The sequence below is a fragment of the Rhea pennata genome, chromosome 8 (assembly GCF_028389875.1).
Source record: "Rhea pennata isolate bPtePen1 chromosome 8, bPtePen1.pri, whole genome shotgun sequence".
In the NCBI taxonomy this organism is placed as follows: Eukaryota; Metazoa; Chordata; class Aves; order Rheiformes; family Rheidae; genus Rhea; species Rhea pennata.
In genome coordinates this window covers 25,917,843-25,930,718 of record NC_084670.1, presented here as the reverse complement: position 1 = coordinate 25,930,718, position 12,876 = coordinate 25,917,843, and the positions used below count along the sequence as shown (strand labels likewise).

At 35.5% G+C, this 12,876-nt stretch overlaps 1 protein-coding gene across 3 annotated transcripts in view; it reads right to left on the bottom strand.

Annotated features, from left to right (window-relative positions):
* The window catches only part of KCNT2 (potassium sodium-activated channel subfamily T member 2), a 155,825-nt gene that overhangs the window by 116,470 nt on the left and 26,479 nt on the right, over positions 1-12,876 (bottom strand). For all 3 annotated transcript variants that reach the window (XM_062581257.1, XM_062581258.1, XM_062581259.1), the window contains exons 2-3: positions 6,927-7,006; positions 998-1,097 (exon numbers count right to left, since the gene is read on the bottom strand). In XM_062581257.1, the coding sequence (XP_062437241.1) occupies positions 998-1,097; positions 6,927-7,006 (180 nt within the window). The remainder of the gene's footprint in view (positions 1-997; positions 1,098-6,926; positions 7,007-12,876) is intronic.

The window sequence follows — 12,876 nt, the reverse complement described above, 5'->3', positions numbered from 1 at the left end:
GTCTCTAGGATCTAAGTAAAACTGCAGAAGTTCTAATATTTGGGGCACTGATAATTCAGAACCATATATGATACAGTATGTGCCAAATGCACTTCCAAATTACATTGCAAGGGTCATGTGTTATGCATCTGAAAAAAACAGCTCAGTAGCATACACCTTCGGTTAGAGCATGGTGCTGCTAATGCCAAGGTTGCGGGTTCAATCCCCATATGGGCTACGCTGAGGGTTGGACTAGATGATCTCCAGAGGTCCCTTCCAACCTTACCATTCTATGATTCTATGATTCTCTGGCAGGATGCTTGATAAAATACTACTCAGTGGAGGACTCAGCAGATACATTCTTTAGAGGCAGCAAAAAGAAGTGGCCACCTACAGCTATTTCATGCCCAAGAGGAACATTAATGCTCCTTAATAGCTTTGAGGCATTACAGCTGGTGTGGACATTAACTATGCATACCTCCTGTCAGTCACTTTACGACTACAAAATTTAGTACTGTGGTAGATATATTCTCTGGGATACTATTCATTATTACTTCCAAACACAACTTCTCTGTCCTTTTTTTCATGGCTGAGTTCCCCCTTCTTTTTACCTACCAGTCACTGTTCTGTTCAGCTCCTAAAATTACTGCTCCACAAACTGGCAACTAGATGTTTGTAATTTTATTTTTATAAATATAAGCATAAATATGACACAGGAATGATAATACAACTAAAAGATACACGTGTTTTTGCACAACTATATCAGATGCACAGTAGCTCAACAAATAGCCAAGATGATTTTAACAGTGAAGTAAAAAGAAATTGTTGTAAAACTTCTTCATTGCACAACTTTATGATTCCCATTCAAAATACAAGACTAGCTTTCTAATTCATTCAGAACATCTGTAAGACATAAAACTAAATCCCTGTTGGTGGAATATCAAACATTTATTTATATAGTTCATACATTTCAAATTAAACAATATTTTGAGAGGACAAATAGCAAGTAAAACATTACCATGCATGTCCTTGTGTAGGATCATCCAGGAGTACACGAATTATGTATAAGAAACAGCTTAGTAGCTTGAGAGAAAAATTGAATAATCGTATTCTTAGACCTATTTTAAAAAAGAAAGGAAAATACAAGAAGAAATTCAGGTTCTTTACAGTTTCACACATTTTTATTGTAAAACTATTTAACAGGAACTAGAAGAGCCATGCTGCAACATACTAAAGATCTTAGTCCGGTCTCTGATATGGGCCATTGGCATATCACAGGAAAGAACGCAAGAACAAACCTGTCAGCTAGACATTCAATACACCTTCCCAGGTTCCAGGAATCTCTGGATTAAGAGTCTGTCTGTGTTTTAACGTGAAGATCTACTCAGTCACTTGCTTAAAGGCAATTTTATGCCATTCATCTTTGCTGATGGCATTATTTGGACCTTTTGTAGTTTTATAAGTTCTTTTGTTCTTTTTGAAAGGGGAACCAAAACTACATATGGTTATTTGAGATGCAAGATACAACAACATGAAGAAGACACACTTTCATCATAGGCAGAGAATATACAATGACAAGTATTCCGATCGGTATCTGCAAGTCTTCATGCAGCTTTTCATATGGAATATATTAATACTATCCCAATTTATAAAATATTAAACTGTAATTATTTAATGTTAAAGTTGCATAATTAAGTGTCCAAGAATCGTGACATCTGAAAATCACACCAAATACACAATTTGAACACTGAGTAAACTATTCATTCCATGGACCATCGGAACATTGAAATATTCCAGTTAACAGACCTCAAATACTATCCCAAATTATAGTAGTTCTTTCAAATATAGATCTAAATCCTAAAAGTCTGCACAAAGACACGATGACTTCAAATGGATCCACATGGACACTTGGTTCTAAAACAGGCAATTTAATTCAGTGCTGATTGGAGTTAATGGAGCCATTGTCTACAGCAATGCAACTTAACTGTACTTTAATCAGGTTTTGGAGTCTTTACAGGATTAGTTTAAATCTTTAGTCTCATTATTAAATGCAATAGTCTTAACATTTCACCTGTGAAAATATCTGTATCTAACTCCAGGTTTTAAAAGCTTTCATTCAGGGTATACTTAGCTGACTAAGGTCAACTGGTGGAAAGCAACATCATTTTCAAGCATTATTATTCTTCAGACTTCTGAACCAAGAGGCCAGTTTTGTGCAGCTGAACCTTGTATCCAAAGCAGTGCACAAACAACTGAGCCTTGCAAAGCTATGATTTCATCTGCACCAGCCACAGAAAGATAGTATCTTTTATTATTGTGTCACAAGTATATTGGTAGGCTCAATACTAATTCAAATTGAATTGAATATAATTAGTTTTATGGTTTGAGGAACTAGAGCCTCAATATGCTTACCCAAAGCTCTGTGAATACGTTCACTTGTAAGGAAATAACCATCGTTATCTTAAGGTGCTACATACTTCTTCACCTTACTCACCCCTAAGCTTAAAATAACACAATATAGATAAAGCAGAAAATCACCCTTTATATCATCTAGCTCCCCTCTGATTAAAATGCAACCTACACCAATCATCATAGAAAAATATAGAACAGATCCTTAAACATTCTAACATGCAATCAGCGAACAAAAATTTAAAGTTTATTATACAATATGCTTTACTACTATTGTGAAGTTGAAGTTTTATGAGAACCGGAAGGACCTTTATAGCATCTTGTCACCTGTAAATTACAGGTTAAATCCTGCATTTAGATTCTAGCTATGAGAAGTTCCACAGCTGTTAGTAGCGATTAGCTTTGTGACCACTAACCTAGAGATTCCTGCTGCCTTATCAATCAAGCCTAATTAGCCACAGACTATCTATTCCCCAGAGCAGAGTGGAAGGGTTGAATTAATAAGTGTATCTGGAGGCTATGGAAGGTAGGTGCTGTAATACTATTATTTCAATAGGAAGAGTTCTACTGCTTTTCTTGGACTCTGCTATAATCCTTTGTACTGTCTTTTTTTTTTATTATTGTTACTGAAGAAAACATGAATTGCTTGTCTGTACTAACCCTTTTGTAGAAGCTTTCTGAAGTATGAATGATTGCCATACCAACTAAGCTATTATTATGAGAGGAACAGATGATTGGGGGGGAAGGGGAGGGAGGAAGAGTGCAGAAAAATAGGACTTCTTTTCCCCACCAATTTCATCTTGTCTAATTGTTAAGCAAGGACAAAAGTCCATCATCTGCAACTTCTCTTGATTTTTCTCTCTGTAAATGTCAATCTCAATCTGAAACACTTCTATATTGGTAACAGTCCAGCTTCTAATCATCTTTTGAAATTTTATGTTGGTTAAATGCCAATAGGAAATGGTGCCTTTCTGACAAAGCTAGATCAATACTGGGAAGCTGTATTTCTGACTCATGTATTAAGCTCTTAACTCTAAAGTCTCAGTCCTGAAAAATCTAGAACTACTGGAGCATTCAAAGTTCCCCAAATCTACTCCTGGCTATGCTTAAAAGTGCTTCAGGGCCTGCATACATCTGAATATGAATAGCTATGTACCACAGAAGTCCAAGCAGGTGTTTCACAGAGCTGTTATGTTATCTAGAGGACCTATTTAGGCAGCTATATTGTGTGTATCACAGATGGGATTATAGATATATAACAAAGTAATAAGATAGGCCTTTTACAACATGTGATTGTGTCAGGAGTTACACTATTCATGTGGGAGAAAGGAGATGCGCTTTTTCTAAAGGGGAATATAAAATGCCTATTTCCGTGTGTCTCGGCCATTAGAAATAAGATGTAATGTCACAGGGAGCATATTCAGTCACCCCTGCTAAGGGTGGAATAACTAACACAGGACCACTAAATAAGTATTCTCAATGGCTAAAATATTCCATAGCCTCATAGTTAGGGGTGTCATCTACAAGTTGGAAGAACTTCATTTCTTACACCACTGTGAAGTAGTAAGATTTCAAATTGGGGAAGAAGAGAATGCAGACAACAGAGAACACTGGAATTTATAATAGTTCTTTTTTCAAAAAAAAAATCTTACAAACAAAGTTGTTCATGTTTCTGTTTGCTAGTTAACTATTTTTGTCATTTATTTTACGTGCTGTCAGTGTACCAACATGGTCTGCTTGAATTGGTTTCTTTTTTCCCATACATAGGCAGTTTGTTCAAGTAGCACAGGCATTTGCACAGAATGTCTCTATCTATATTTTGACCTTGGTGCCTGAAACTTCTATTCAGTTACATCAATCATATACTGTTATCCAGTTATACACTGTTTAATGAGATTTAATTTCACTGTGCCCCTGTAACCATGGTATTACATGTTTTGTCTTCTTTAAAAGAAGAAATTGATATAAATGGTTCAAAGTCTGTTTGTTTCATGAAATAAATATAGCTACATCAAATGTTAATGTTTCCTTATCAGGTTTGAACAAGTGTCTGCTATTTTTTTTCAGGCAACTTTAGCTATAAAGTGATACATCAAACTTCATCAACACTGCTTGTGACCTTCACTTGTATTACAAACTCTTGCTGCTTCCTTTACAAGCATTTTAGAGATAAATCCTCCAATTTGGAGACATGATCTGATGCAAAGTGTGAGTGATAGGGATAGCAGAGGAAAACTTTACTATCACATTCTGTTATTCCTTTCAGTTGTATCTCTATCTATCTCAGCTGTGCTTTTCCCTCTTCTTTCCTTTCAACTCTATTCCAGGTGACTATAGTAGTTGTAATAGACCTGATAAAAGGTTCCTGGTAAGACTTTAACATGTTTTGGCCTTCAGCAAAATCATTTCAGTAGCAGCTGGCTGTAAAAGTTAGATCAAAATATATGATTAATAATTCATATCCTGGAGATGGTTATTTCATTTATTCCTTCTCCACTGAATTGGAACTTCACTTTTTTTAAGCTGTGGTAATACAGTGGCAACTTGGCAAGTACAAGCAAGTCATACTAATATGCCATCACTTCTCTGTAGCTGGCTGACACCTTTGTGAAATGTCTTTGATGCATTGTAAACTGTCTTGAATATATATTTGCTTTGCAAAAGACTGACTGGAAGTTTGGTTGACATTGGACCTAGATGGAGGCTTGTTTTCTCAATTTAAAGAACTACTTCAAAACAGGAAGAATGACCGAAATGGTTGATATTTCATGCTACAAGTCTGTATGTAATTTAGACTAGAATAATTTAATACTCTGCAAAAAACTTCTAAATGCTAGTTAGCTGTTCTGGTTGACAAGGTATCACTTCTGATTACTTAAACCCACTTATGAAGTCTTAAGAGTTGGTTTAAAAATTGTTTGGCAAACATCTGTAGTTTCATATGATGCACTGTCTGAAAGATTGAAGAAATAATTGAGAGTAGCATCAGCAATGATAAGAGGTAGGTAGGAGGACAGGTAGGAGGATTTGTAGTATGTGAAGGAAGTTTTTCAGCAGTCTCACTGAAGACCACCCAAGACTTAAATGGCAATCTCTTTACTTTCCTGTTGATAAGTACTTACTTGTTGAAACCTCAGTGTGACAGAATCCTCCAATTTCAATACAAAATACACTGGAATCAGTGGCAGGTACTATTCCACATGCAGGTTTTTGAGAAAGAGTATTTTGAACGCATTTTGGTTTCAAGTATTTGAATCAGAACCAAGATCTTCAGGAACAGTAAGGTGGTTTGGCTAAACTTCCTAATTCTGAATAATTTGTGGTGTGTGCATGTCTCAATTGTTTTAATTCAATAAAGTAGAAGTGTTGCTGTATTCCCCATTTGCTAGTTATACTTTGTATACCAGAAGACCCAGCAGTGCTTCTATAACTGTGAGAGCTGGTAAGGAATGGCATAGCTATGGCATGTGCTACTATACTATAGTAATCACCCTCATTCTCAAATTTGCTTTCCATGAACTAGCTGCTTAACATGCCTCATTTCAAAGTCTGCCTTCTGTGGATCTGGGAAGAAAAGGTACTCACAATTAAAGCATCTCTACTAACTAGCTACAGGAAGAGCTCAATATTGGGTTTTTGTTTGTTTTAATTACTAGCACAGTATACTTCTACAAAGCTTACCTCATTTCTACATGGTATTCTACATAGGAGGATTCATCAGAATTAATTTCTCCAGCAATCATCAAGCACGCTGAGTAAGAAAACTCTGGTGTATTTCTTCTTGTTTATAGTATTAATTCATATCCAGTAGGATGAATTAACAGTTGCTTCCCACTCTTGCCTACTTCAAACTTCCAAACTGTATTCCTGTCCCTTGGACCAATACATCACATTTACCCAATCATAACCTAATAAAAATGTCACAGTATAGTAACTTAGGATTGTCTTAATGTGCTTAGCCAGAAAGATAATCACTTTGCATAGGAATGGCCATGAATTCATGCTAACTAGCCAGCTTATGCTGCAATTTTTGTGCTAATAATCAGAAATGTATCTATTTCTAGATGTACAGAGTCTTCAGTTCTGCCACCAAAGTGTGTGTGTGTGCATATGTGTAGGATTATATGTACATATAGGAAGAGGCATATTTCCATACACGCACTTAAATTCAAGAATTTACTTTCTCTTCAGTTAAGATGCATCTCAAGCAATTAAGTATATACTATTCAGAACCTTTCCATCTTATCTATGAAAAGAGATTTGTAAGAAGTTGGGTCATAACATTGCTAATAAACATGATAATGTCATATCCATATAAATACTTCTGTGTGGTGATCAAATTGACTTAAAAACACATCACTAAATACTTGCTTCTCCAAAAGAAATACTTTAAATAATACAGAATTTCTGTAATACAATCAAAAAGCAAAATTGATTCCTACTGGGTTAGCTGAGAACGCTGCAATTGTTTTCAAAGGAATTGGATTCCACCCAAAGTATCAAAATTAAGCTTAACAGAAATTAACCCAATTGCTTACTTGATCTTTGGTTTTTGATGAAGAAGAGCTTCAGTCTCTCTTTAAATGTATTTTCATTCATATAGAATTCAACTTGCACCCTGAAATATAAAAGAAAGTATTAGAATTAAGCATGAAAGATAGTAAATGATAACTTTTCGAAATGGTTTTTCCCTAATAATTTGATTTTTACACAACTGAAGGAACGTATCAAGTGTTCAGCCAAAAGCTGACTCACATTTGAATGAGTAAAGTTGGTTTAACTTTTTATCATATCTAGTTCATCCTCCTTCCACATAGAATCCTTTTCATAATGCTTGGACACTCTGTATTCTAAAGTCAGAAGCATCTATGTTCTTGATATTTTCATTGGAAGATTATTCTAGTAGCTGTATCTTTGTTAAGAAAATCTTCTTGATATTGAGGTTAACAATCTTTCTCATTTTAATTCTCCTTCTGTGAAATTGCCATTTTAATGATTCTTCCTACCTTGTTTATGTCTCTCAATTAAGTGTTCACTTGTTGAGTTCACTTTCGATAGTCATACACTACATAAACATCACCTTCTCTCGAATTCATCATTTTTGTCACAATGAAATACTGATACTTGAAGGCAAAATTATAGTGCTGTGTTGTGCAAAAAATAACTACTATTCCCAATTACAGTAACGGAATAGTAATGACCCCCCACCCTTTTCCCTCAACTTCCCGGGATGCATTTCTTGTCTCTCTTCCTCCATTCAGTGTGAGTGTAACTTTTGCAGTTGTTCTCAAAGTGGAAGAGAGGAAACTGTTGCAGGGACTGCAGGTGGGTGTTAATTATACAGAATAAACTTAGTTCATTCCAGAGTTGTGAGGCTGCACTGCTTGCCTCAATATCTGAGTGCAACACTAGCTCCATTTCTGCTGAACTCCCTGCCACATCCAAATGACTGAATCTCACTGAGCAGTTACAATTCTCCTCCAGTAATGAACCACCTTTCACTTTATCCCAGCACACTTTCTGTACTTTGAGGGCTCAATTCCCAGCTTGAGAATTGCTATACTTTGCTAAAGAATGGTGGCATCATCATAAAACTGAATTCCTTCCTCAGTTTTCACTTTCTTTGCATACTATAACTGTTGCAGACTTTCATATATCTTTCTGTCCTTAAGTATATTTGACCTTTATTTGAGAATTTCTTCTCAATAGTCTTTTCTCTTTCACTGACTGCCTGGATTTGTTCTTAGATACATTGTTGTATATTCTTTCCAGCAGAATCCTGCCTTTAGTCAATTCCTTTTCACATGTGAAGCCATTGCTGAAAAATTCATATATAATTTAGTATTAACCATACACTCTCCCTTACCCTAATTAGCTGTCTAATATTGCATATTTCTGTACCTCTAAATAATTGTACAATTGTATTCTGGGTTCAGAAAGGGTGACATCTGAGAAGATATATGGCTTTTTCATGTTTGCTTATTTTTTACCTGAAGTTTAGATATTATCACATTAGGGTCAGTAGTTCATAAAAGAAGACCCTCTATGACTCGCTCACTGGGATCAGTTAATTTTAGTTAGTCACTTAGTTTTGGTGTGGTTTGCTGTAGTGTTTCTTGTAGAAAAGGAGTTACGTTGCTTTCTGATCAAAGAGCAAAAATATAACTTTATTTTTAAGAATTTATATTTATTACAGACAAGTTCTGTAACTTGTAGAAACTTGAATATCTTACCATGCCATAACCACATTACCAGTTCTAAATAGTTGGGAACTTTAAGGCATGTAAAGAAAGGATGTTCAGAAGCTAATTAGCAGGTAAGTAGGTTCAGGATGCAATAGCCTAAGTTCTGCCTTGGTTCTTCTCTGCCCATATTCCAAGGTACGTTAGCTCCATGACAGTTTTAGTAGGAAACACTTCCCATGATTTGGCAGCTGTCATATGCTAAGTGTATCTACTTAATCTTTAAGGACGTACTTTGGTAGGTAAACAAAGTGGCACAAGCTATGGAAGCGAGGGATGTTATTTAAGCACAGTATCTGGGGCTTTTACTGTTTTTACACATTTTAAACTAGTGTCTCAGATTTTAGGTAAGAAAATTACAGTAGTCACTTACCATGAAAGAACAACATGTTAACAGTAAGCCATGATTTAACGATAATGAGGGAAGAGGATATGGGAGCTAATCACCCTTCTATCACTACCATTACGAATTGCTCTGATAGCCTTCTAGCAGCTGTCTACTTCTACTTCCCTTGCCTTAGCAACCAATGCTCTCGAGCAGACTGGGATTCCACAGTGCAGCAGTTTCCATGGCAAAATGGATTACAAATGCTGCTAACACCACTTCTACGTTCAACTCCTCCTTCTTCTTCCCTTGACTCTTTAAAAAACTTAAGTAAAAACTGTATTTCAATTCCTCCTTCTCCTTCCCTTGACTCTTTAAAAATATTTGCGGGACATGTGCACACATGCACATATAATCAAGGTATGCTTTCATTGTACTCAGACTACCAGACAGAATATTTCACTGAGTGCATACTAACTAGGTGAACTAGTAGGTGAATATTAACCTTTAAGAAACACAAATGGCCTAAAAAGCCATTGGCAACAATTAGGACAGAGGCCTCCGGATGCAGTTTCTTTCCAAGTACTGTATTTTTTTAATTCTAGGGAGAATGCTTGCTCTGCTCAAATCTCTTTAACAGTTTCTTAAAGACTAAAATTTTACCTTATGTATTTGCTCTTTTCTAGCTTTTCCTTCTATAAAGTGTAGCCTAGAAAATGAATGTTTTGGGGAAGGGGCTTGAGTAAATTCTGACTTGCAATGTAAAAAAAAATCACTTAATTTTGTTAGAGAGGAGCTCAAATAAGCATTTTCTGCCCCCTCCCCGGCAGTAAACCCTGACTTTCTTGAATTTCTCTTACCTTCCTTGCATCTCTTATCTCTAATTAGCATAATTGATAGTATAGTGAATACTTGCTACAAGACGGACATTACTTTATGGAGAACACATTATAAAGCACCATGACAAATGTGGTGTGCATTGGAGGTTATTTTTTTTTCAGCATACTCTCAAAAGGAAGAAAATCATCTACTGAATCACTAGCAATTTCATATTTCTTGTTTCTCCCTAGAAATCTCCTATTCAGTTACATACTGGGCTGAAATTGTTTCAGGAGAAGTCTAATGACTATAGCCTTAAGGTGGCATGACTGTAAATACTGCGGCTGCTTACAATTTTTGAATAATGTTTAGAACATTTTGTTGTTTATTACACTGTCTAATGGTGTGGCAGATATTAACACACTCATTAAGCATTACTTAGTTAGACGTTTCAAATGAGTGAGTGAACACAGTATTTTCTGCTGCAACAGAGCAGTTATTTGAAATTTGGTTCCAAATAAAGGTAAATGTTTTGGTTTTGATGAAACGCCATACATGCAGATCAGTGAGATCAGGGTACATAAATCATCTGGACTATGAAATAAGATTTCTTTTTTAAAATTCTATTTACTTTTAGTGTAGGTGACTGAAACACAGCTTTTGCACTTCATGTTTTTCTTCTTCTTTTTTTTTTTTTTTTTTTTTTTTTTAAAAAAAAAAGAAAGAAAGTTGTAACTCAGTCCTTCCTGATCAGAAAAGGAAGCAAGCTGATGATTACTGCAAACATTCATCCTTGAGGCTGGATACCAGGACAGAAACATAGGAAAATATACAGGAATGTGGTCACTTAATCTCTTCCAACTTTTCTATGCAGTAGGTATTGAGTACTCCATGAAAAGGTCCTTTTGGAAGTTGAAGAAAGCTCTTATGCTTTATTGATTCTTCCTTAGCTGGAAAATGTACAAATATATGGTTGATATACCTCTGACAAAAACCAACTGTAGTCATCTGATTCTCTTTAAAAATATAGTGTTTGCTCTTTTTTAAAACTTCTTTTTAAAAATAACTACCATTTATAGAGGTCCTTCCTGTTTTAAACCTAACAGAACAATGATGGTGGAATCTTTCGAAGTCTAAGTGTCTTCAGGTACCCAAAATGCAAGTATACGTTACTCTACTAACTGGGTCAGGATCTAATTGGAGTAGTACACTTGAAAGTAATGTAAAAATAAGTATAGCAGGGAAAATACTGATTCATGTCAAGGACACTAATGCTAAGTATTTCTTCTCGTGACTGTAAACAACTGGGGCCAATCTGTCTGCTGTAAAAACTCCAGTTGCTTAACTAATTCTGCCTTCTCTTTTCCACTGCTATTTATGTCATTCTAACTCCAGAGTCACGTTTTACTATAGTAAGAATTTTATCTTGCACTTTCAAATCTACAAATTGCCTTTCCTTTGTAAGAAAGCAGCAGATTTGGCAGAAATAATGTCTTCGTAAACAAAAAATAAGTAGGATTTTTCACTTTGTGCATGCTGAGAGCTGCTAAACTGTCTATGCTATACTTCTTGACATTGGAATCCAGAAAAGGTGTCACCTATACAAATGGAGCCAACCGGAAGATAATTGAGCATTTATTTAAATATATTAAATCTCTTTAGGAAGTGGCATTCCATGCTCTTTTTTCTAGAAAGAGCCTTGTAATATAGACACAATATTCTCTGTTTGTTTGTTTTGTTTTTGAATTGGGATTTGCTGATCCAATATATGTGAAATCCTGTTAAGATTTCAAACCCCAAAAGACTGAAAGCTTCCTTATTATGTAGGGTACAGTGCCTAAATGGAAGCATTTGTGTTTTGTCTGAGCCTATTTTATCGTGGAAAAAAAGGAAACAGGCATTTTCTTCTTATAGCTCTCCTCTTTTCAGAGAACTCTGAATCAAAATTCTGATTTGTTTAGAGCTTCACGCAGGAATGGTCATGCTACCACGTTTGACTTTCCGGGCCTATTTATTCCATCAAAATCAATATGACAGAGCAACACTGCTTGTCAAATGATGCTTCTTCATCTTCTGCTGAAGGAAATGGCAATAAGTGCCATTACTGGCACTTAACTTCAGGAGACCTTCTATTTGATTCTGGTAGGGATTCAGTCTCTGGCTGCATAGGTCATGATGAACACGGAGCAAATAAAGTTCTGAAGTTTCTCATTTCCTTTCCATACTGAATGACACTAATCCAAAACAAATGGTAGTAATTTTTATCTGAGCTGTGTTTGCTCCCACTCATTGGAAAGACAGAAGAGATGCTATTCCTCTTGCAGCTGACAACCTCCTAATTTAGTAGTCCATCCTTACAGTATGAGCATAACACAATGGAATTCTGGGATCAAGACTATAATGTTTTTCTGAATAGGAAAATAGGACATAATTTTTAAGTTAATTTCTTACTGGACCTATTTGCCATGTGCTGTGCTGATGCAATCTAATATGTTTGCAATATAGTCATACATTCTCTTAAGATGATTTCTAATAAGTGGTGAATAATTAAAACTGATTTAAGGTTGTCTTAACAGTTTACTCATAATAAACAGGTATCATCCTTTTATAAGAAGTGTTTTCAAGAGCTCTGCAGAACTATGTCCATATTATACTATATTGTCCATATCTATTCATTGAACTGCAGAATATTGAGTTCCAAGATGTAGTGAAACACTTTCATTTTGGTTTTTGTCTTCCATGATGTCACTAAGCTCCTTGCACTCCACACTGCTCACTGTGCCACCATCAACCTGACATAGCTTATCATCTCAAGCACATTACCCCTATGGCTCTTGTTAAGTATGCTAAATAAAAATACAGTGTACTAAAATGACATCATTTGAAACTGCACAGGTTTTAAATTAAGATCTAATAGCTACATTTGCTTTATTATCCTTGATTCTTCCTCTCATTATAAAAGGAAACATTTTCTTGCAATGGTGAATCAAATCATTTTTCCTTTTAGGTTTGCAGGACACAAGGAAGATATTACCCAGGTGTTGCTGACTGACCTAACTATTCCAGATTTACTAGTTTTAGAACTGCAATTGTCTTCTGTCT